The sequence below is a fragment of the Manis pentadactyla genome, chromosome 16, assembly GCF_030020395.1.
Source record: "Manis pentadactyla isolate mManPen7 chromosome 16, mManPen7.hap1, whole genome shotgun sequence".
In the NCBI taxonomy this organism is placed as follows: domain Eukaryota; kingdom Metazoa; phylum Chordata; class Mammalia; order Pholidota; family Manidae; genus Manis; species Manis pentadactyla.
Genome location: NC_080034.1, coordinates 16776383 through 16800350, shown reverse-complemented (window position 1 = coordinate 16800350; position 23968 = coordinate 16776383). Strand labels below are relative to the sequence as shown.

At 39.0% G+C, this 23968-nt stretch overlaps 1 protein-coding gene across 4 annotated transcripts in view; it reads left to right on the top strand.

The window, feature by feature from the left end:
- The window catches only part of PRIM2 (DNA primase subunit 2), a 343351-nt gene that overhangs the window by 207530 nt on the left and 111853 nt on the right, over nt 1–23968 (top strand). For all 4 annotated transcript variants that reach the window (XM_057493690.1, XM_036916298.2, XM_036916299.2 and 1 more), the window contains one exon: nt 2738–2805. In XM_057493690.1, the coding sequence (XP_057349673.1) occupies nt 2738–2805 (68 nt within the window). The remainder of the gene's footprint in view (nt 1–2737; nt 2806–23968) is intronic.

Sequence of the window (23968 nt, the reverse complement as noted above, 5' to 3'; positions counted from 1 at the left end):
AATATTTTCAAATTAGTGTTTTCATTTTCTTTGGCTACATGTCCAGAAGTGGAATAATGGATCATATGTTAGCTGTATTTTTAATTTTTTTGAGGAACCTCTCTATACTGTTTTCCATAGTGGCTGCACCAATTTACATTCCCAGGACAGTGCACAAGGGTTCCCTTTTCTCCACATCTAGCCAACACTTGTTATTTCTTGTGTTTTAGTACTAGTCATTCTGGCCGGTGTGACATGATATCTTGCTGTCATTCTGATTTGATTTTCCCAATGATTAGTGATGGTGAGTATCTTTTCATGTGTCTGTAGGCCTTCTCTATGTCTTCTTTGGAAAAATGTCTATTCAGGTACTCTACCCATTTATAAATCAGAGTATTTGTTTCTTTGGTATTAAGTTGTATGAGTTCTTTATGTATTTTGGATACTACCTGCTTGTCAGATGTGTATTTGAAAATATATTCTCCCATTCAGTAGGTTGCCTTTTCATTTTGTTGATGGATCCCTTTGAGGTACAAAGCTTTTTAGCTTGCTGTAGTCCCACTTGTTTTTGCTTTTGTTTCCCTTGCTTGTGGAGACATGTCCAGAAAAAAATTGCTAAGGCTCACGTCCAAGAGTTTACTGCCTGTGTTTAAGGAATTTTATAGTTTCAGCTCCTACATTTTGGTCTTTAATCCATTTCAACTTTATTTTTGTATATGGTTCATTCTTCTACATGTAGCTGTCCAGTTTTTCCAACACCATTTATTGAGGAGACTATATTTGCCCCATTGTATATTCTTGCCTCCTTTGCTATATGCTAATTGACCATATAAGCTTGGGTTGATTTCTAGTCTCTATTCTGTCCCATTGGTATTTGTGCCAGTACTATACTGTTCTGTTTATGATAGTTTTGTAGTATAGGTTGAAATCAGGGAGTGTGACCCCTCTAGCTGTGTCATTCTTTCTCAAGATTATTTGTCTATTCAGGGCCCTTTGTGGTTTCATACAAATTTTAGGATTATTTGCTCTAGCTCATTAAAAAATGCCATTGGTATTTTGATGGTGATTACATCGAACCTGTAAATCTCTTTGGGCAGTATGGCCATTTTGACAATATTAATTCTTACTGTCTGAGCACGGGATAGCTTGCCATGTTTGTGCCTTGTGCAGTTTCTTTCATCAATATCTTACAACATTTTATATGTCATGAAATACTAGACTTAACATTTCTTAGGGATAATGAGAGTCTTATGGTTGTATTAAAATTATAACAGACTCATCATCTCACTTTATAATATTTTAAATGAGTCAATAACTGTTGATTTGTGTTGACTTCCATAAATTTGGGAATGTTTCTCTGTTTTTATTATTAGGCATGATTTAATAAAAGTGGCTTCATATATGGCATTTTGGCCAACATTTTTTTCATGAATGTATTTATTAGATGTTTTAAAAGTGATAGCATGATATTAAAAATTAGGCTTGATGAATTGTTTTCTGTTTTCAGAAAAGTTTAATTAACATGAAATAATTTAAGAGAATGATAATTTATATAAAACCAAAGGATATCTTTCAGTTTGTTGCTTTTTCTTTGTTCTCTTTTGTGAATTTTGTCAAATAATTTATTAGTAGAATACAAGAAGTATTTTTACATAACAGAATCTGAAAGAAATCTTTTATTTTTGTTTTGGTGTTTTAAGGTTACTTTAAGCTAGCTAAATTACTTTGGATGAGTGATTTAAATTTCTTTGGGTCAAATTCTTGCATTATAGGGCTTTCTCTTAAGAACAGAGGGAAAAAATACAGATACATAGACATATAAGTAACATTCTGTAGAGTATGTCAAAGGTTCACATTTCCATGCTATACTGTCAATTTGATACACAGTATTTAAAACTAAGGCTTGGACTCATATTTTGTTTGTTAGATCAATTTATTATCTTCCAATATTAAATACTTTGAATTGCTTTTGTATGTTTAAAAGACACTCTTAGTTTCTCTTGGTAATATGGTAATAAAATGAAGGAAAAATGAAGGAAAGCATGTGTGCGTGTATGCTACTGCATGTAACCAGTTTGTGTGTGGGGGGGGCGGGGGCTACTACATGTAACCAGTTTGTGAGTGTGGGGGGGGGCTACTGCATGTAACCAGTTTGTGTGTGTGTGTGTGGGGGGGGGCTACTGCATGTAACTAGTTTGTGTGTATGTGTGTGTGGGGGGCTACTGCATGTAACCAGTTTGTGTGTGTGGGGGGGGGGGCTACTGCATGTAACCAGTTTGTTTGTGGGGGGGGAGGCTACTGCATGTAACTAGTTTCATAGTGGCTTAGCTGTAAACGAAGGTCCTTCTTCCCAGTTTCCTCATCAGCCCAGGATTCAGTGCTAAAAAGTTGGTTACTGTGAATTTAGAAGTTTTTCCATTTGTATTTACAAAGATAATATTTTTCATGAAGAGAGTCTTTTTCATGAACTCAGCTGTTTATACTCTCCTCCTTTTCTTTGCTTTGCCTCCTTTTTCTTCCAAGCTCAGTGACATGTGCTACAAAAAACATAGGGCCGTATAGTTAGCTTTAATCATATCATGTATCAGCTTTCTGTACAATTCCTTGATTTTACAAAAGAGAAAAATGTCTTTACATTTTAAGTATTCCCTCTCCTTTTGCTCCCCGCAGAGTCCCCATTTTGCATTTATATTCAGACGTGTTCAGTGTCTGGCCTTTGCTGATTTTACTCACTCTATTTTCTCTTCTCTGCTTTTAGTTAACAGCCCGGTCCTTGCCTGCTGTGCAGTCCGACGAGAGACTTCAGCCTCTGCTTAACCACCTCAGGTAATTGGAAGGCACAGTCTTGTTGTGCTTCCATAAATGCAAGGACACGAAACTGGGTAAAGTATATTGAAGTGATGAAAACCCTATTCAGTAATTAAAGACTTAAAGCTCTTTTCTTGCTTTAATTCTGTGATTTAAGTTGAAGTTCTTGACACAATGCACTTTATTACCCTTGATGTTAGAGTACTATAAAAAGCTCTTTTAATTCAATAAAAGTGTGTAGAGCTAATTGATGAGTTTAAGTTAAAATCTGTAGAGGTGACTTACTACAGAGAGATCTCAAAGGAATAAGTTATTTACTTAAATGAAAGGCTAAGACATATTTTTGAGATCTCCACATATTGTTGTGGGGGGTAGAGGAAAAAGGCAGGAATTATTTTCTAAACAGAAAATCATATAACCTCATTTAAAGAACACACTTAGAAAATACAGGAAAGGCAAAGGAAAAGCCCGTCACTTCTCAGAAGTAATGCATCCTTCTGTGCTGTTGTAAAACCTAGCGCTGAAATCATACTTCCATACTTTTCATTTTAAAAGAAGTACTGTAAGGCTTTTTTTTCTTTCTACTAAAAGCTTCACAAAAGCATAATTTTTAGTGACTGCGTGATATGTTCTTGTGTGTAGTGTACTTATATCCCTTTGTGGGGGACATTCAGACAATTTCCATTTCTTCCCAGTAGTATGAAAAATGCCACATGTAAACCTTTATCTTGATTTTGTGATCATTTGTGTAGCACAGATTTTTCAAAGGGGAATTAACTTTGCCAAAGCATATGAACCATTTTTTTTTTTTTTTAATATTTTTAATTGAAGGGTAGTTGACACACAGTATTACATTACATGAGTTTCAAGTGTACAACACAGTGGTAGAACATTTATATACATAATTCTAGGTTCCAGCTATCACCCTACCAAGCTGTTACAATATCTTGACTATATTCCTTATGCTATACATTACATCCCGGTTACTAATTTATTTTACCATTGGAAGTCTGTCCTTTTTTTTTTTTTTTTTGTGAGGGCATCTCTCATATTTATTGATCAAATGGTTGTTAATGACAATAAAATTCTGTATAGGGGAGTCAATGCTCAATGCACAATCATTAATCCACCCCAAGCCTAATTTTTGTCAGTCTCCAATCTTCTGAGGCATAACAAACAAGTTTTTACATGTAGAACAAATTCTTACATAATGAATAAGTTACATAGTGAACAGTACAAGGGCAGTCATCACAGAAACTTTCGGTTTTGCTCATGCATTATGAACTCTAAACAGTCAGTTCAAATATGAATACTCATTTGGTTTTTATACTTGATTTATATGTGGATACCACATTTCTCTCTTTATTATTATTATTTTTAATAAAATGCTGAAGTGGTAGGTAGATACAAGATAAAGGTAGAAAACATAGTTTAGTGTTGTAAGAGAGCACATGTAGATGATCAGGTGTGTGCCTGTAGACTATGTGTTAATCCAAGCTAGACAAGGGCAATAAAACATCCACGTATGCAGAAGATTTCTCTCAGAACGGGGGGGTGAGGTTCTAAGCCTCACCTCTGTTGATCCCCAATTTCTCACCTGATGGCCCCCCTGCGACTGTGCCTGTCTTAGGTTGTTCCTCCCTTGAGGAATCTTACCCGTCTCTGGCTAACCAGTCATCTTCCGGGGCCATACAGGGAAATGTGAAGTTGGTAAGTGAGAGAGAAGCCTTATTGTTTGAAAAAGTTAGCTTTTTACTTCTTTGCATATTTATGCCCTGTGGCTTCTATGCCCAGCATTTGTCTTGAGGTATCTTTACCACTTGGAAGAATTATGATACTCGGTAAATTTGATATGAGGCACGAATTCTATTTAAGGGTTGTAATTAGGAAGGAAGAAGAAAAGCTATAGAAGTAGCAGGCGGAAGAAAACATGGGAAGATTGATTATTTCTTTGATATATCTTCTTGTAGAGTAACTTCAGCATGTATAGGTTTTAAGCTACTACTTAAATTGCACACACACATTAACATAATAGGAGTATAGTTACATAACCAAAGCATATCTGTAATTACCAGCCATCTGCAGTGAAACCAAGAAAACCAGTTAGGCACCTTAGGCATTTGTGAAAACTAATCTATGACATGGTGGATATTGTCCAACTGAACTTGAACAGTCTGAGAGAAATCAGACAAATTAAAACAACCCATTCCTGGGGACTGTTCACATGCCATATGTTCTTTTAACAGTAAATAGTTTGTAGTTGTAAGACTTTGGAGCGCTACAATTTGCACTTCTCCAAATTCTTGGTTGAGTTCCAACAGTATAGATCCAGTCCAATTTTGTTGTTTTACTGTATGCACAGGCCAGCTTAGATATCTCCTTCCTCATTCCCATGGCAAGTCCAGGAACTGGTGGGATGAGTGCATCTACAGCTGTAGCAGTGCGTGGATCTTTGTTGGGGTTTTTTGATGATCATCTTCTGGCATGAGTCTTCCAGAGAGTGCAGATGTTGGAAGTTCTTTTTCATATCGTATCTTAGTTCATTTTCGGGGTAGCCCAATTAGGCTTTGATCCTCTGTATAAACACAAACAGACCCTTTGCCTACACTTTTATATGCCCTTTATACCCTTGTGTAGAACTCGTTGGAGGTTACCACACAGGAACTACCTTTTTTTTTTTTTTGCTATCACTAATCTACACTTACATGATGAATATTATGTTTACTAGGCTCTCCCCTATACCAGGTCTCCCCTATAAACCCCTTTACAGTCACTGTCCATCAGCATAGCAAAATGTTGTAGAATCACTACTTGCCTTCTCTGTGTTGTACAGCCCTCCCCTTTCTCCCACCCCCCCATGTATGTTAATCTTAATAACCCCCTACTTCTCCCCCCCTTATCCCTCCCTACCCACCCATCCTCCCCAGTCCCTTTCCCTTTGGTACCTGTTAGTCCATTCTTGAGTTCTGTGATTCTGCTGCTGTTTTGTTCCTTCAGTTTTTCCTTTGTTCTTATATTCCACAGATAAGTGAGATCATTTGGTATTTCTCTTTCTCCGCTTGGCTTGTTTCACTGAGCATAATACCCTCCAGCTCCATCCATGTTGCTGCAAATGATTGGATTTGCCCTTTTCTTATGGCTGAGTAGTATTCCATTGTGTATATGTACCACATCTTCTTTATCCATTCATCTATTGATGGACATTTAGGTTGCTTCCAATTCTTGGCTATTGTAAATAGTGCTGCAATAAACATAGGGGTGCATCTGTCCTTCTCAAACTTGATTGCTGCGTTCTTAGGGTAAATTCCTAGGAGTGGAATTCCTGGATCAAATGGTAAGTCTGTTTTGAGCATTTTGATGTACCTCCATACTGCTTTCCACAATGGTTGAACTAACTTACATTCCCACCAGCAGTGTAGGAGGGTTCCCCTTTCTCCACAGCCTCGCCAACACTTGTTGCTGTTTGTCCTCTGGATGGCAGCCATCCCCACCGGTGTGAGGTGATACCTCATTGTAGTTTTAATTTGCATTTCTCTGATAATTAGCGATGTGGAGCATCTTTTCATGTGTCTATTGGCCATCTGTATTTCTTTTTTGGAGAACTGTCTGTTCAGTTCCTCTGCCCATTTTTTAATTGAGTTATTTGTTTTTTGTTTGTTGAGGCGTGAGAGCTCCTTATATATTCTGGACGTCAAGCCTTTATCGGATGTGTCATTTTCAAATATATTCTCCCATACTGTAGGGATCCTTCTTGTTCTATTGATGGTGTCTTTTGCTGTACAGAAGCTTTTCAGCTTAATATAGTCCCACTTACTCATTTTTGCTGTTGTTTTCCTTGCCCGGGGAGATATGTTCAAGAAGAGGTCACTCATGTTTATGTCTAAGAGGTTTTTGCCTATGTTTTCTTCCAAGAGTTTAATGGTTTCATGGCTTACATTCAGGTCTTTGATCCATTTTGAGTTTACTTTTGTATATGGGGTTAGACAATGGTCCAGTTTCATTCTCCTACATGTAGCTGTCCAGTTTTGCCAGCACCACCTGTTGAAGAGACTGTCATTTTGCCATTGTATGTCCATGGCTCCTTTATCAAATATTAATTGACCATATATGTCTGGGTTAATGTCTGGATTCTCTAGTCTGTTCCATTGGTCTGTGGCTCTGCTCTTGTGCCAGTACCAAATTGTCTTGATTAATATGGCTTTATAGTAGAGCTTGAAGTTGGGGAGTGAGATCCCCCCTACTTTATTCTTCTTTCTCAGGATTGCTTTGGCTATTCGGGGTCTTTGGTGTTTCCATATGAATTTTTGAATTATTTGTTCCAGTTCATTGAAGAATGTTGCTGGTAGTTTCATAGGGATTGCATCAAATCTGTATATTGCTTTGGGCAGGATGGCCATTTTGACGATATTAATTCTTCCTAGCCACGAGCATGGGATGAGTTTCCATCTGTTAGTGTCCCCTTTAATTTCTCTTAAGAGTGACTTGTAGTTTTCAGAGTATAAGTCTTTCACTTCTTTGGTTAGGTTTATTCCTAGGTATTTTATTTTTTTTGATGCAATTGTGAATGGAGTTGTTTTCCTGATTTCTCTTTCTGTTGGTTCATTGTTAGTATATAGGAAAGCCACAGATTTCTGTGTGTTGATTTTGTATCCTGCAACTTTGCTGTATTCCGATATCAGTTCTAGTAGTTTTGGGGTGGAGTCTTTAGGGTTTTTTATGTACAGTATCATGTCATCTGCAAATAGTGACAGTTTAACTTCTTCTTTACCAATCTGGATTCCTTGTATTTCTTTATTTTGTCTGATTGCCGTGGCTAGGACCTCCAGTACTATGTTAAATAACAGTGGAGAGAGTGGGCATCCCTGTCTAGTTCCCGATCTCAGAGGAAATGCTTTCAGCTTCTCACTGTTCAATATAATGTTGGCTGTGGGTTTATCATAGATGGCCTTTATTATGTTGAGGTACTTGCCCTCTATTCCCATTTTGCTGAGAGTTTTTAACATGAATGGATGTTGAACTTTGTCAAATGCTCTTTCAGCATCTATGGAGATGATCATGTGGTTTTTGTCTTTCTTTTTGTTGATGTGGTGGATGATGTTGATGGACTTTCGAATGTTGTACCATCCTTGCATCCCTGGAATGAATCCCACTTGGTCATGGTGTATGATCCTTTTGATGTATTTTTGAATTCGGTTTGCTAATATTTTGTTGAGTATTTTTGCATCTACGTTCATCAGGGATATTGGTCTGTAGTTTTCTTTTTTGGTGGTGTCTTTGCCTGGTTTTGGTATTAGGGTGATGTTAGCTTCATAGAATGAGTTTGGGAGTATCCCCTCCTCCTCTATTTTTTGGAAAACTTTAAGGAGAATGGGTATTATGTCTTCCCTGTATGTCTGATAAAATTCCGAGGTAAATCCATCTGGCCCGGGGGTTTTGTTCTTTGGTAGTTTTTTGATTACCGCTTCAATTTCGTTGCTGGTAATTGGTCTGTTTAGATATTCTGTTTCTTCCTGGGTCAATCTTGGAAGGTTATATTTTTCTAGGAAGTTGTCCATTTCTCCTAGGTTTCCCAGCTTGTTAGCATATAGGTTTTCATAGTATTCTCCAATAATTCTTTGCATTTCCGTGGGGTCCGTCGTGATTTTTCCTTTCTCGTTTCTGATACTGTTGATTTGTGTTGACTCTCTTTTCTTCTTAATAAGTCTGGCTAGAGGCTTATCTATTTTGTTTATTTTCTCGAAGAACCAGCTCTTGGTTTCATTGATTTTTGCTATTGTTTTATTCTTCTCAATTTTATTTATTTCTTCTCTGATCTTTATTATGTCCCTCCTTCTGCTGACCTTAGGCCTCATCTGTTCTTCTTTTTCCAATTTCGATAATTGTGACATTAGACCATTCATTTGGGATTGCTCTTCCTTTTTTAAATATGCTTGGATTGCTATATACTTTCCTCTTAAGACTGCTTTTGCTGCGTCCCACAGAAGTTGGGGCTTAGTGTTGTTGTTGTCATTTGTTTCCATATATTGCTGGATCTCCATTTTGATTTGGTCATTGATCCATTGATTATTTAGGAGCATGTTGTTAAGCCTCCATGTGTTTGTGAGCCTCTTTGCTTCATTTGTACAGTTTATTTCTAGTTTTATGCCTTTGTGGTCTGAAAAGTTGGTTGGTAGGATTTCAATCTTTTGGAATTTTCTGAGGCTCTTTTTGTGGCCTAGTATGTGGTCTATTCTGGAGAATGTTCCATGTGCACTTGAGAAGAATGTATATCCCGCTGCTTTTGGATGTAGAGTTCTATAGATGTCTATTAGGTCCATCTGCTCTACTGTGTTGTTCAGTGCTTCCGTGTCCTTACTTATTTTCTGCCCAGTGGATCTATCCTTTGGGGTGAGTGGTGTGTTGAAGTCTCCTAGAATGAATGCATTGCAGTCTATATCCCCCTTTAGTTCTGTTAGTATTTGTTTCACATATGCTGGTGCTCCTGTGTTGGGTGCATATATATTTAGAATGGTTATATCCTCTTGTTGGACTGAGCCCTTTATCATTATGTAGTGTCCTTCTTTATCTCTTGTTACTTTCTTTGTTTTGAAGTCTATTTTGTCTGATATTAGTACTGCAACCCCTGCTTTCTTCTCACTGTTGTTTGGTTGAAATATGTTTTTCCATCCCTTGACTTTTAGTCTGTACATGTCTTTGGGTTTGAGGTGAGTTTCTTGTAAGCAGCATATAGATGGGTCTTGCTTTTTTATCCATTCTGTTACTCTGTGTCTTTTGATTGGTGCATTCAACCCATTAACATTTAGGGTGACTATTGAAAGATATGTACTTATTGCCATTGCAGGCTTTAAATTCGTGGTTACCAAAGGTTCAAGGTTAGCCTCTTTAGTATCTTACTGCCTAACTTAGCTCGCTTATTGAGCTGTTATATACACTGTCTGGAGATTCTTTTCTTCTCTCCCTTCTTGTTCCTCCTCCTCGATTCTTCATATGTTGGGTGTTTTGTGCTGTGCTCTTTCTAGGAGTGCTCCCATCTAGAGCAGTCCCTGTAAGATGTTCTGTAGTGGTGGTTTGTGGAAAGCAAATTCCCTCAGCTTTTGTTTGTCTGGGAATTGTTTAATCCCACCGTCATATTTTAATGATAGTTGTGCTGGATACAGTATCCTTGGTTCAATGCCCTTCTGTTTCATTGTATTAAATATATCATGCCATTCTCTTCTGGCCTGTAGGGTTTCTGTTGAGAAATCTGACGTTAGCCTGATGGGTTTCCCTTTATAGGTGACCTTTTTCTCTCTAGCTGCCTTTAACACTCTTTCCTTGTCCTTGATCTTTGCCATTTTAATTATTATGTGTCTTGGTGTTGCCCTTCTTTGATCCTTTCTGTTGGGGGTTCTGTGTATTTCCGTGGTCTGTTTGATTACTTCCTCCCCCAGTGTGGGGAAGTTTTCAGCAATTATTTCTTCTAAGATACTTTCCATCTCTTTTCCTCTCTCTTCTTCTTCTGGGACCCCTATAATACGGATATTGTTCCTTTTGGATTGGTCACACAGTTCTCTTAATATTGTTTCATTCCTGGAGATCCTTTTGTCTCTCTCTATGTCAGCTTCTATGCGTTCCTGTTCTCTGGTTTCAATTCCATCAATGGCCTCTTGCATTCTATCCATTCTGCTTATAAACCCTTCCAGAGTTTGTTTCATTTCTGCAATCTCCTTTCTGGCATCTGTGATCTCTTTCCGGACTTCATCCCATTTTTCTTGCGTATTTCTCTGCATCTCTGTCAGCATGTTTATGATTCTTATTTTGAATTCTTTGTCAGGAAGACTGGTTAGGTCTGTCTCCTTCTCTGGTGTTGTCTCTGTGATCTTTGTCTGCCTGTAGCTTTGCCTTTTCATGGTGATAGGAATAGTCTGCAGAGCTGGGACGAGTAACGGCTGGAAGAACGTCCGTTCTTGTTGGTTTGTGGCCCTCCTCTCCTGGGAGAACAGCGACCTCTAGTGGCTTGTGCTGCGCAGCTGCGCACAGACAGGGTTTCTGCTTCCTGCCCGGCTGCTATGGAGTTAATCTCCGCTGTTGCTGTGGGCGTGGCCTGGCTCGGGCAGCTACTCCAAAATGGTGGAGTCGCGTTGGAGCAGGAGCTGCTCAGAGGCTATTTATCTCCTTAAGGGGCCTCCCTGCTCCCTGCAGCCCAGGGGTTAGGGTGCCCAGAGATCCCGGATTCCCTACCTCTGGATTAAGTGACCCGCCCTGCCCCTTTAAGACTTCCAAAAAGCACCCGCCAAAACAAAACAACGACCACAAAAAAAAACAAGAAAAAAAATTTTTTTAATTAAAAAAAAAAAAGGTGGTCGTTCGTTTTTCTTTATTCTCCGGTGCCAGCCTCAGGCCTCTGCTCACCGGTCTTTCTGCCCTGTTTCCCTAGTATTGGGTCCCTGTCCCTTTAAGACTTCCAAAAAGCGCTCGCCAAAACAAAGCAGCAAAAAAGCAAAAAAAAAAAAATGGTCGCGCGCTTTTCTTATGTCCTCTGTCGCCCAGCCTCCAGTGCCTGCTCACTGTTCTTGCTGCCCTGTTTTCCCAGTATCGAGGGCCCTGCACTCTGGCCCGGATGGCTGGGGCTGGGTGTTCGGCAGCCCTGGGCTCCGTCTCCCTCCCGCTCTGCCTGCTCTTCTCCCGCCGGGAGGGCGCTCGGCTCCCGCGGGGCCGGGGCTTGTATCTTACCCCCTTCGCGAGGCGCTGGGTTCTCTCAGGTGTGGATGTGGTCTGGATATTGTCCTGTGTCCTCTGGTCTTTATTCTAGGAAGGGTTGTCTTTGTTATATTTTCATAGATATATGTTGTTTTGAGAGGAGATTTCCGCTGCTCTACTCACGCCGCCATCTTCCGCCCCTCCCGTCCATATGAACCATTTTAAGGATTTAAGTATATGCGTTTCTTTTTAAAAAAAAATTATATAAGATTGTCCATACTACTGTACCTTGAAGAAGATGGGGCAGCCAGAACAGTTGCTGGTTTATTAGTTAATCATAGAGATATTATTTTTGTCGCTTCACTTGGTCATGTATGGTTTTAAAACATCCATTTATATTTTGGATAGTTAAATCCCACTGTCTGTGTCTTTGCCCATTTATTAACATCTGGTTTTATTTATCTTCTGTACTTTAGATAGAGAGGATGGTGATTCTTTGTTGTGTTTGTTACTTTTCTGAAAGTTTTTGATTATGTTGTACTGTCCAAGGTACCTACATCCATAGGATCGTTCATTCTTTTAAAACTTGAAATATCCCTTCTCATTCAGAAACTCAGATGGATATTAATTTCTAGTATCTTTAAGTATTCTTTATTTTCCCTCCTCCCTTCCCTCTCTTCTCCCTCTTTTCCTCCTTTCTTACCTTTCTCTCTGGTAACTTTTTCTTTCCAGGCACTTTTTAACCTCAGAATTGTTTTGTCAGGGGAGGGGGAGGAAGGGAGTTCAGACAGCATTTCACCAGGACTAAGTAGCATAAATACTATACATAACTGTTACATTTCTGAGAGCACTGTGTTAGAGTTACTTACTCAACTCCCCCCTCTTGCCCATCCCAATTTCTTGGTTTTGTCTTCTGAGTCTCTCTCTTACTGTAGGTGCCTTTTATTTGTTCTCCTGATGTGCCTGCTTTCACATCATTGCCAGAGTGATTATATTATTCCCTGGCTAAAAACTACATTCTCTGTATCCCTATTTCATCCTGGATGAAGACTGAACTTCTTAGCCTGGCATATAAAGTTCTTCTGGAACTGTCCTGGCCTTTTTGGATTCTTCTTTCAGTACTGGCACCCTAACGGCTAGTTATCACCAAATGCCTCCAAGTTCCTCTAGGACAACATGCCGCTGTTCACCTCTATGCCCTTGCAAACATTTTTCCTTCTGCCTGGAAGGCTCCCCTTCACTTCCCCACATCTGTAATTTGACCGGCTTTGTTCTTTAAGACTGAGCTCAGGTCACCTCCTCTGAGTTCCTGTTTAGTTCCCTTCCCCTCTACCCCTTATCCTGAATCTGATATATTTTTTTTACATGTGTTTCCATAATACCCCCATGGCAATGTGTGTATTACCGAACTGACGGTGTTGTAATCATTTGTTTGCTTGTCTGATTATTCCATTATAGCATGAGCTGCTTGAGAGCTTGTGAAGTGACTGTCATTCTTGTATTTCCAGTGGCTGGAACAGTATTTGGCGCATAATAGATATTCATTATGTGTTTTGTTGAATGAATGAATGTGTGTTATGAGTGATATTTTGGGCTTTTTTTCTGCATAAAGTTTATAATTTATAAGTCATATTGTCACAATCGTTTCTCTTAAAACCACTGATTAAGAAGATATGAACCTAAGGGCTAAATCTCACCTCTAGTAAATACTTGATTCTGTGAGATAATGATGGATTCTCTTTCCTCTACCTCAGTATGGTAATTGTCGACTAGAATTTAGATTAACTACTGACACTTCTCTTTGAGTCCTTGAAACTTGCACAAACTGTACATTCGTTTAGGGCTTTCATTCTCGGTGGAGTTCACGCATAACTGGTTGCTAGGCAACCAGGACTAGATGCTACATGTAATACACACCAACTGAAACCAAATGGTTTCTCATTTTATTCTCATCTCAGAGGTACCTGTATGTAGGGTAGCAGCTGATGTGCACAGTCTGACGCTTACTGCTTATAAAGTAACCTTTGATATCAAGTTAACCCTGATAAGCTTTCAGGCATATCGAATTGTCTCTTTTGGCTGTCTAAAAGTAATGTTTTTCTCTTACCTTTCTTTTGCTTGGGCCAAAATAGGAGAGAATACTACCTGGTTGGAAAAACTCTAATGATGGTCTTGTTACAAAAAATTAATCATCATTGATTTGCATGGACTCTATAGTTTAAATGCTACCTAGAGGGGATGAATATTAGGAGGTTAAGACTGAGATCATTATCATATCTAATTTCCTTTAGTGCCTCTAATGATAGAGGAATGATGAATGGCATTTTAATTAAATTTGTCAATAAAACTAATTTGGGAGATGATATAAATACCTGTAAAAATTGAAGTAGCAATACAGAGAAAATCTCTAATCATTTTACAGGACTTAGACACTCAAAAAGGATTAGTGTAATACTTTGCCAACATGATAATCTGGGATACTGCTTAACAAATATATGTTAGTCTAAGGATGTAGAAGTGATATGTCCAAATTTTCTTAGTTGAACCTAGTTCTCTACTTAAAAGCTAAATTAAACACAGATAAACATTTTGCTTCGGTATCTTATGGAAATGCAAACTTATTTTTATTCATTAGTAGTGTTCATCCATTAGTAACTGAGTGCCTACTGTGTGCTAGGAATAAAAAGTAAGACATAGTTTCTGTTCTCAAGGAATTTACAGTTTGATTTAATTTGAGAGATAGACACTTAAACATGTTACACAATTTGTAAGCCTTTATAATAAAATTAAACACAAAGTACACACTTTCATTAACTGTGTCCCACACTGAATTATTTCCTTAAGTAATGGGGTCATGACAGTACTTGTTTTGGATTCCATACTGCCTAGCCCAGTAGGGACTCACAGTGGGTACTCAGATGGGACTGAAATTTAAATCTCACTGGGAGGATGCTGTTGTCAGTAACTAAGAAGGAGCGGAGAGATCAGGTGAGATGATGCGTTCAGCAGTGTCAAGACGTTTCATACTTCAGATGCCTGTGGGTCACACAGGAGGAATGGTTAGCAAGTAGCTGAACACAGACGGTGTTTTAAGAGTGCGGCTTATACCAGACAGAGCCGTTTGCTCAGCGTCACAGTGTAGGTGGCGGTTAAAATCAAGGGAATGGTTGCCATCACTCAGGGAGGAGACAGAGTGACGAGAAGAGGGGAGCTGGCCCAGAGTAGAAGCCGTAGAACATCAGTGTTAAGTGACTTATGATGGGCAGGAGTGGGGATAGGAGAAGAGTTAAAAGAGAAGCCAGTAGAAATCCCGGGGAGAAATCCTGAATGAAATAGGAACACAGCAAGCGATAGTGGGATCAGAGAAGGTAAGGGAAAGAGTTCAGATAGGAATGTTGAACCCTGTCAAATGCTGTAGGAATGTTTGGCTAGAACTACATGATGTCAGTTGGATTAGGCTTGCAGGACCCACTAGTGGCTTAACCACAGTGTTGTACCCGTGCACGTCTGGTTCTTGTGGTGCGTCAAGGAGAAAATGAGAAATGAGGCTGTGGAGATGCAGGGAGTGTAGGCTCCTCCTGGCAGAGTGAGGAGGGAACGAGGGCTGCATCCATAAGCTTCATGGCGGAAGAAAATGTTTTATATTTTCCTTTGATTGGAAAGATTAATGTATTTTACAAGGTAAGGGAGCAAGGAGGTCTGTGGAGTAAGAGGAAATAACCGAAGTGGCAAGTTCCGAGAGGAGGCAGCGGGAGGTGGGCCCAAGGAGTGAGACTGGCCAGAGCTCACAGAGTGCCTCCCAGCTGGCTTTTTAGTGCATCTCAGGACGGCCCACTGAGGACAACGGGCGGCACTTATCGGTATCCCTACATTAAAGTTTGGCGATGGAGCCTCGGCAAGCTCCTGTTAAGTAAGCCCGATTTTTCTATTGAAACATACTACACTGCCCTTCCCTCAAAAGAGATGAATGATTTCATAAGACTTTACCATTTTTCAAAATTGATACCAAGAGCTGCTCGATTGGAAGAAATAAACTTGCTTAGACTTGCAGAAAATGCTAAATGTCAAATGCCACTGGGAATTTGTGTAAGTCGTCATTTCTACTTTCCTCAAATCACATATCATTAGATATCAGCTAAGAAGTGTCATCTCAGTGTGACTTTAGTGCATCTTCTAGGGTGAATGATATGGTATACTGATTTCTTAATTTGGAGACATATGAAGGTCTTGCGATGTTCCTCTGAGCGTAGAAGTTTATTGTAAATAAATGTCTTTGCTACCCTGGTGCTGGTATGGGATAATATTTATATAATGGTATTAGATTATCAAGGGTATATGTTAAAGATCATTTTAATTTATTATATCACTTACAGATGTAAGGTAGAAGCAGGAGATACTGGAGAGGGAAACGTGTGGTAACTTTAGTTGTGTGATTGAAATTTTTTTTTCCCTAGAAAATAACATCCTTCCCCACAGTGTATGTATCTTGCTCCTTCACCCGTCCACCTCAAGATATGAAAGGAATGGGGACAGCATATAATAGATCACTTTAATAGTTGCTCTCATTTTAATGTTTTGCCCTTAACTAAAGAATAACTAATTTCTAAAACTTGTATTTGTTACACTATTTCTCCTAATTTTATTAGCATGTTTCAGCCCAACAATGAAGTAGAAGTCAAATAAGGGTAAAACAAGCTAGCAAAGAGTAGTGCCTATAGTAAATACTTGGACTGTATCACGTGGGTTAACTTGAGATGCAATACTCAATTTGTAAGCAGATGTTTATATTGCCCCTTATTTTAAAGTCATTTAAAATAATGAAAGCCTCTTCCTTTAGTTGATATTATTGCAGACTACTTTTGTAAATTATTATTCCTAATGTAGTGCATTTGGTTAATAGGTACACATGAGTTTCTATTTATCCTCTAAAGAATATGCTGTCAGATTTTATATGAGAAATGTACTCTCTGTAAGGAAGCTTCCCCCGATATTCATAGTGGTACAGTTCTCAGTGTTTTCTTTTTGAATTATTCTCATTTTGAAATCAAAAGTGTGTGGGCATTCATGTGCTTGAAAAGGTTTAGTAAATAGAGACTTTCACCAGCTGAGGGCCAATAGGAAATCCTCATTGACCCGGTCCACGTGCTGCCGTTGTTGACCGGCTCCTTCTCATCACCTGTTTCCAGTCCATGCAGCACCTGGAGCTCTTTCTTTTCCAGGAGCAACGGCACAAGCTTTTAGCTCAGTGATTATTATAAAGGTTTTCCAGGTGGCTTGTAAGATAGTAATAAGTCAGAAAGGATATATTTTTTCCATTATTTATTGTCTTTGAATTGTTACCATTTTTTCATATCTGTGTGGAAAATGTTCATGCCTTTGTACTTGTCAAGAGTAAGCATTTTGTTAAAATCAGCTTGTTGTGTTAAGGATGCTATAATAAATACAGTGATTATGTATAAAGGAGCTAACAGATTTGGCCCCTTAACTCAAATTTGTATTGTAACAGAGAAAGAAGACACACACACACACACACACACACACACGCACTCATGCATGCACGCACGCACGCGTACGGCTATACAGGGATAATTGTGGCAGATTAATCAAGTAAAGAGAAAGGTAGGAAATCTTATTTTGAGAGGTGGTATCTGTGTGTGGATTGTGTTACAAATATAATGTCATTTAATGGTTTTTGATAAAATTTATATGCACAATATATAAAATTTGGGAAAATATAAGAAATGAATCCTACCTCACTAATACAGCCTCTGCTTGGCTTTTGTTGTAATCTCTGTGAATATTTTTATGTATAACTATGGTGGTTAAACTTTTTTAAGAATTCTTTTTCATTTACTATGTCATCACTATGTAATAAAATAGAAAATTGATTTCCATGTCTCTAATTTTAAGTGACTATAATATTCAACTGAGGATAGATATATATCTATTCACCCTTCCCATTTTATTGGGTATTTAGACTTTTTTGGTTAAATAAAATTATAGACTGTTAACAGTTTCTGTATGGCCAGTTGAAGTAAATCTGTAGTGACCTCATGAAGAAGGAAGTGCCGTGCATAGATGTTTTCTAGCAGATGAAGATCACAGCACGCCTGAGGGTTATGCATTGAAAGTACAAGGGAGTTCATTATTCTAAGGGTGTCACATTGCACAGGTAAGACAGTGGGAGAGTTCCTAACAAGTGAACCAGTGACTTGAAAACGATGGAATTCAGGAAGCTGAATTTTAAACTTAATTAGTGAGTCTAGGTTAGAACCTTCTGTTGTAGCTATATCAAATCACCATAGATTTAGTGGATAAAAACTGCACGTTTGTTATCATACCACTCTATGGGTTAGAAACCTGACAGGCTTTTCTCATGGAGCTAAAATCAAGATTTCAGCAGGGCTGTGGTCCTTACTGGAGGCTCTAGGGAAGAATCTACATCCAACTTAGTCATGTTTTGACTAAAATTGCTTACGGTTGTAGGACTGAGGGCCCTGTTTCCTGGCTGGCTGTCAGCCAAGGCCCCGTCGCTGCCCCCTGCAGGCTGCCCACTCCTCCTCCTGCTCTCCACGACTCCTGGAGGGCTTTCTGGTCTTGCAGGCGGCTCCCATCTCAGAGCCAGCTAGGTTGCCTCAAGTCCTTCTCATGCTTCAGATCTGACTTCCCTTTCTACTGCATCTCTCTGCCTCTACCTTGAGAAAGCTTTCTGCTTTTACAGGCTCATGTTGATCACAGTGGCTCACATGGGCGTCCAAAAAAACTCCCCACCTCAAGGTCCTTAACCTTAATGACATATGCCTGGCCTTCTTTTGCTGTGAAGCTAACATATTCACGGGTTCCAGGAATTCGAGTGGAAACATCTTTGGAAGGCCATTGGTCTGCCTGTTAAACAGTGAGGTTTCTCTTTTGGGGGTTCAAAACAGCTTTTTGTATTACTTTTCATCAGTAAACCACCACTCTTAATTTATATACAATACTGAATTTCCCTGGGGTTTTGTAGTTAGGTTAATGCACTTTCCTAGATTAACATTTTTCAAACTTTAAAAAAGGATTAATGAAAGATTTTCACAAAAATATAAATAAGTTACTGATTTTCTTTTTAATGATACAGAGAGAAGATAGGAAAATCTTTCCTGTCTCATCAGGTTATCTAGCCAAGGCAGATATAAACCCTTGTCAGTGTTAGACTTTGTAATGAGGTTGAACATAATGGCTATGACTTGTGAAGGTATGTTGGTTTGACAGCTATTTAGTAAATACACAGCCACAAACCTTTGAGCGTTCTAAGAGTTTGCTTTATTTATCATTTATTTAACATGTATTAAGGGAACTCAGCACCAAACGTGATGTGAGAGGTTCTAGGGATATGTATTTATCTCTGCTCTCTAGAACTTAATGTTGATTAGAAAAGACAGGATTTTAGGTAAAGTAATTATAATTATGACAACTTTTAGCATTGTAGGTACATAATTCTAGGTACCTGTGTGTAGGGAGCACATAGCATCATGGAAATAATTAAGCCTTACTTGGTCACAGTATTTTTGTAGCTTTTCCCCAATTAGACGTTTTAGCTTTCTGTTAGCCACCTGATCCAAAGTTTCTTAGAGATGTCTGGATTGTGGATGCTGGCAGCCTTCCTGGGGAGCAAAATTTATTATTACTTATTCTTTTCAGTAATTTTATTATCTGTAGTTATTGAGTTTCCTATTCTTCATTCGTTATGTTTTTTTTAAAACATTGAATGTCCTCTAAGTAATTAAGAAAATTAGTTATTTTATACTGTGTTATGCATAAAGTGCTAACGAAGTATTAAATGTTGATGCTATGGTAAATAACTTTCTTAAAAAGCTTGAGAAAGCACTGTGGTAGTTGCTGTGATATATTAGCAGCTGAAAAGTAATTTGTTTGGCGCTGTACAGTAGAACTTCCTGTGATGATGGAAATGTTCTCTACCTGTGCTGTTGAGCCCAGCAGCAGCAGTCGCATATGACCGTAGAGTGCTTGAGATATGGCTGGTGTGATTGAAGAACTGGGTTTAAAATTTTATTTAATTTCAATTAAAATACTAATAGCCAGTTGTAGCTAATGGTTACAGGATTGGACAGTGCAGTTCTGTATCATATTTGAATTATATTTAGATAATCATATATTTTTAAAAATCATAATGGTTTTCAATTAATGGATTCTAGAGTTCTGAATATGAGATGGCCCTGGAAGCTGCACATATGGAGTCATTATAAGAAATTGTGGCTATTGAGAGTCATGAGGCTCCTAAGCTGGGGCAACTCCTGCGCTCAACTGGTGTAGATTTTGCCTCCTTGCACCCGAGCTGTACAGGACTGTAGCAAGAAATCCCATAGAAGGGGAATGCTTAAAGCAGCCCACTGGCAGGCTTGTGATTTCTGTTCTGGAGCTTTCTGAGTCAACTGATGTCAGGAGTGACCTTCAGTAATCTTGTGAGTCTAAATGTTTAGTTAACCTACAGAAGACTCCCAGCATTCCAGACACAGTCAACCTTTGTTCACTCAGAGTAAAAACAAAATTTGATAAACTGGGCTTAGGAAAGACAGACTACCAAGATTCATCAAAGGTTTAATGCCCTATGAATTGTTTATAACTGTTTAGAAAGTAGTTCTACTAAAAATAATACAAAGTGAACACAAAAAGCTAATTTTTAATTGAGCTACTACATACACAGGCTCCAAGGGAGGCTGCTAGGGACAGTCATCAAACGAGTACAGCAGGGTGTCTTCTCAGACCTCACAGAGTCTGCTCCTGTTCACCCGACCGGCAGCCACCTGCAAGTGCTTTTGGGTATTACCTTATTTTCTCTGCAGCAACAGCGCTAGCTAAATCATTTTTATTTTACTCGTTTTTTGTTTTACATTTGTTGGCATTGTAAGTTGATGAGAGCAAGGAGTTTGTTCAGATTGTTTGGCAATTGCTTATAATAATTGCTGGCAGAAGAGGAACTCCTTAAACATTTTAACGAGTGAATGGATGGGAGAAAACACTTTCAAGATTTAAAGTTTTACCTCTCATTTAGATTTTTTTTTTTAATCTGTTAAAAAAGACAACTGAATAAAATTTAAACATCGTACTGGCTTTTTTCAGTGATTCATGCATTAGCAGGTAGGAGCTCTGAGGAGCTGGGCAAATGAAAGATGTGCAGGCCGAAGGGAGCAGGGACCAGGCAGCCACGCCAGACAAAGAATGGGCTGCTGTGGGTCTGTCAGGCAGGTCACCTGGTTAGTGCTGACCAGACCATTTCTAGTTTATTGGTTTGAGAGGCCATTTCTGGAAGAACTGAAATTAAGTGTTGGTTTCGTGACGTAACACAGCGTAAGCAGCTCCGCTTGGGACCCGTTGTCTTGTTTTTAACACTACTAACTGTTGAGACTGAATGAGATGATGGTTTGGACGAAAAGCTGGTAGATTTTCTCTCACTGCCAAGGAAAAACTCTGGTAAAGAAATACCCTTCACCTTTGCAGAAATTCAGTGCTGGTTTTGACCTTTATTTTGGTGCTGGGGACTCTTTTTTAGGGAATCAGGAACTAATCATGGAGGGCTGAGGGCACTTTCTGTTCCTCGATGCGATCTTGGTAGAGAAGGTCTCCTTTTTTTCCTCCCCAGTGACTTACCCAAATGTCGAAGACATGTATTTAAAAAACAAAGTAAAAGGAAAACTATTGTGTATCTTGCTGTTTTTATCTGTGAAATGAAAGCTTTAAACATTATGAGCCATCATTAATGTTTCTGCAAAACTACAGGCGTATATAGGGAAACTATGTAATGTGACTTGTGGGCTGTGACTTTTAGTAACTCATTGTGTGTCTCCTTCATCTCCTCTCCAAAAACCCCACCCAAATCCCCAGAACACTGTGTCCCTGAATCTGTACTGTTATTAGGGAACAAATTTGAGGGGGTAATCCTAGAATGCCAATAGCTCATGATAGCCAGTCTCAGAAGCATTCCACACTCTGTACATTATTTGTGGGGAATGAGAAGATACCCATCAATTTAATGTATTAATTCAGTTGGATGTTAGAACTCTACTCTGCACCCCCTCCCTAAGTCCTCAATTCTCGTTAGCACTCTCTCAGGCACCCTTTCTTATTGAAGTCATTTGACTAGGCTCAGTCAAAACCAAATCAAAACTGCCTCTATTTCAGGGGTCATTATACTACCAGAATATAAACTAAGAATGTAAACGAGTATTACAAGTTTACTTATGAAAATAGAGATATTTGTTAGGTCCTTTAAATGTGTATGTTGAAAATACCTGTGTAGGGGTGTAGTTTTAATGTATCTTATAGGGATATATATGTGTATTTTACTTTTAAAACCAGTTTACATACAGAGAAATGCAGTCATTTTAAGGATACAGTTTGATGACTTTTGACAAATGTAAGGTACAGATATTTTTTATAGAAAAACAAGATGTTACTTTCAGCTCTCTTGCAGTTCATTGGATCATTGCAGCGATTAGAAATTGGAATAAATAAGAAAATGTGGACCACATGGGGAAAGATGAGGCCAACCTGAAATAAAGAAAAGTAGCATTTGTGCCACTTAGAGTTCTTACCTGGTATAGAAACCCGTATGATCCTGATTTTTATCAGATACGTGAGCCTCTTGGAATCATACAATTTCTCCTAGTTGTAGAGAAATATATGCAGGACAATGCATATTGTCTGATGGTAGTTTTGGGGGAGTTTTTTTTACACAAAATTGAGTAAATTTCATGCTTGTGGAAAAATAATTTATATTCAGTTTAGAACAGAATTTTATTGACTGTGTTCTCATTTGGAATAACTGCAGGGAAAATCGCCTGGGCTAACACAGGTTGGATACCATTTACTAGGGATTTAGCTGCAAAAAGAAACTCATTTCAGTTTCAGTGGTGACAGCTGTTGAGTGGATTTTCTTGTGATATCCTTCACAGTAAGAAATGATATATTGTAACTTGGGCTCCCTTGGCCTCCCACCCACCGCACAAACCCAGACTGCAGGGGTTTTGCTTTCTAAATGTCTGAGTAGCTTAGCCTAAGTGGACAGGGTGTTTTTTTTTAAAAACATTCCAAGTGGGTAAAATTGTGATTGCAAAAGTTCCTTGTCCCTGAAATTGTTTTTCCATTTGTGTCGTAAAGACTCCTGGCTTTACCAGGAGGTTGTATTGCAACTTGGTATATACTTTCATGGAATGATGTATGTCGGGAGCTGGTTCGAACCGGCCATCTGATGGCACAGCCCAGACACCTGAGAAGAAGGAACTGCAAAGCGGACTTCTGAAAGGAATATCCCTGTTATCTCCCCTTACTATTATGGTGTTTGGAAATGTTGTTATTGGCCACTTAAACACCTAACTTGGAAAACCAAATTTAAAATACTTTGGGAGAAATGTTAGAGGCAAGACCCCCTTAATTCTTCCAGGTGGTAAAGATACCTCAAGACAACTGCTGGGCATAGAAGCCATGGAGCATAAATCTGCAAAGAAGTAAAAAGCTAACCTTTTCAAAGAACATTGCTTCTCTCTCACTTACCAACTTTCATCTCCCTGTATGGCCCTGGAAGATGACTGGTTAGCCAGAGACGGGTAAGATTCCTCAAGGGAGGAACAACCTAAGACAGGCACAGTCACAGGGGGGCCATCAGGTGAACAATTGGGGGTCAAAAGAGGTGAGGCTCAGAACCTCACCCCCCCCAGTTTTGAGAGAAATCTTCTGTGCCCATGACTGTTGTTGCCCTTGTCTCGCTCGGATCAGTACCCAGCTTATAGGCATGGATCTGACAGTCTACACTTGCTTTCCTACTGCACTAAACTCTACTCTCGATCTTTATTTTACATCTAGATTTAAATATCTTTTATGAAAAGGTAAACTGTGTTAAACAGCTTTCTATTAGAAACTGTGATCTTTATTACTTTTACCTACTATTTCAACATTTTATTAAAAAATAATAAGAGGGGGGATGTGGAGAAGATATTGGAAACAAGTATCAAATTATAATAAATAAGAATTGTTTGAGTGGGTTCCAGTTCCCTCTCCCTACCCAATTCGGCCCATGAGGAATTTCTAAATGACTCCTAGACCTGTTGGGTCTCGTGGAGTAACAGAACAATAAAGGACAGTCAGCGTGAATGATGGCGTGTCAAAGGGCCTGGCATGGTTACAGAGACTCTCCCAACAGAAAAGATCACTGCCACAGATATTATTGTAAATGGTTTAAGGGAACTAAGACAGACATGCCCCTGCGTCCCCCCCTAGGAAGAGAGGTGGCCCGACTGGGCCCCTGTGCCTTCTGATTCAGTGGTCATTATTCCCTTACGTTGTCCCCCCAGGGGCAACGCTTTTGTCTCCGTGAAACTGGGCACCTACCAAGAGTACAGTCAATTAGCTTAGTCTTGCTACACTGCTTTAATGATACACTGTTGTGATGTTTTTCTTTAAATCTGCATGTAATGCTCTAGATCTAGAAAAATAGACTTAGCTATATTTG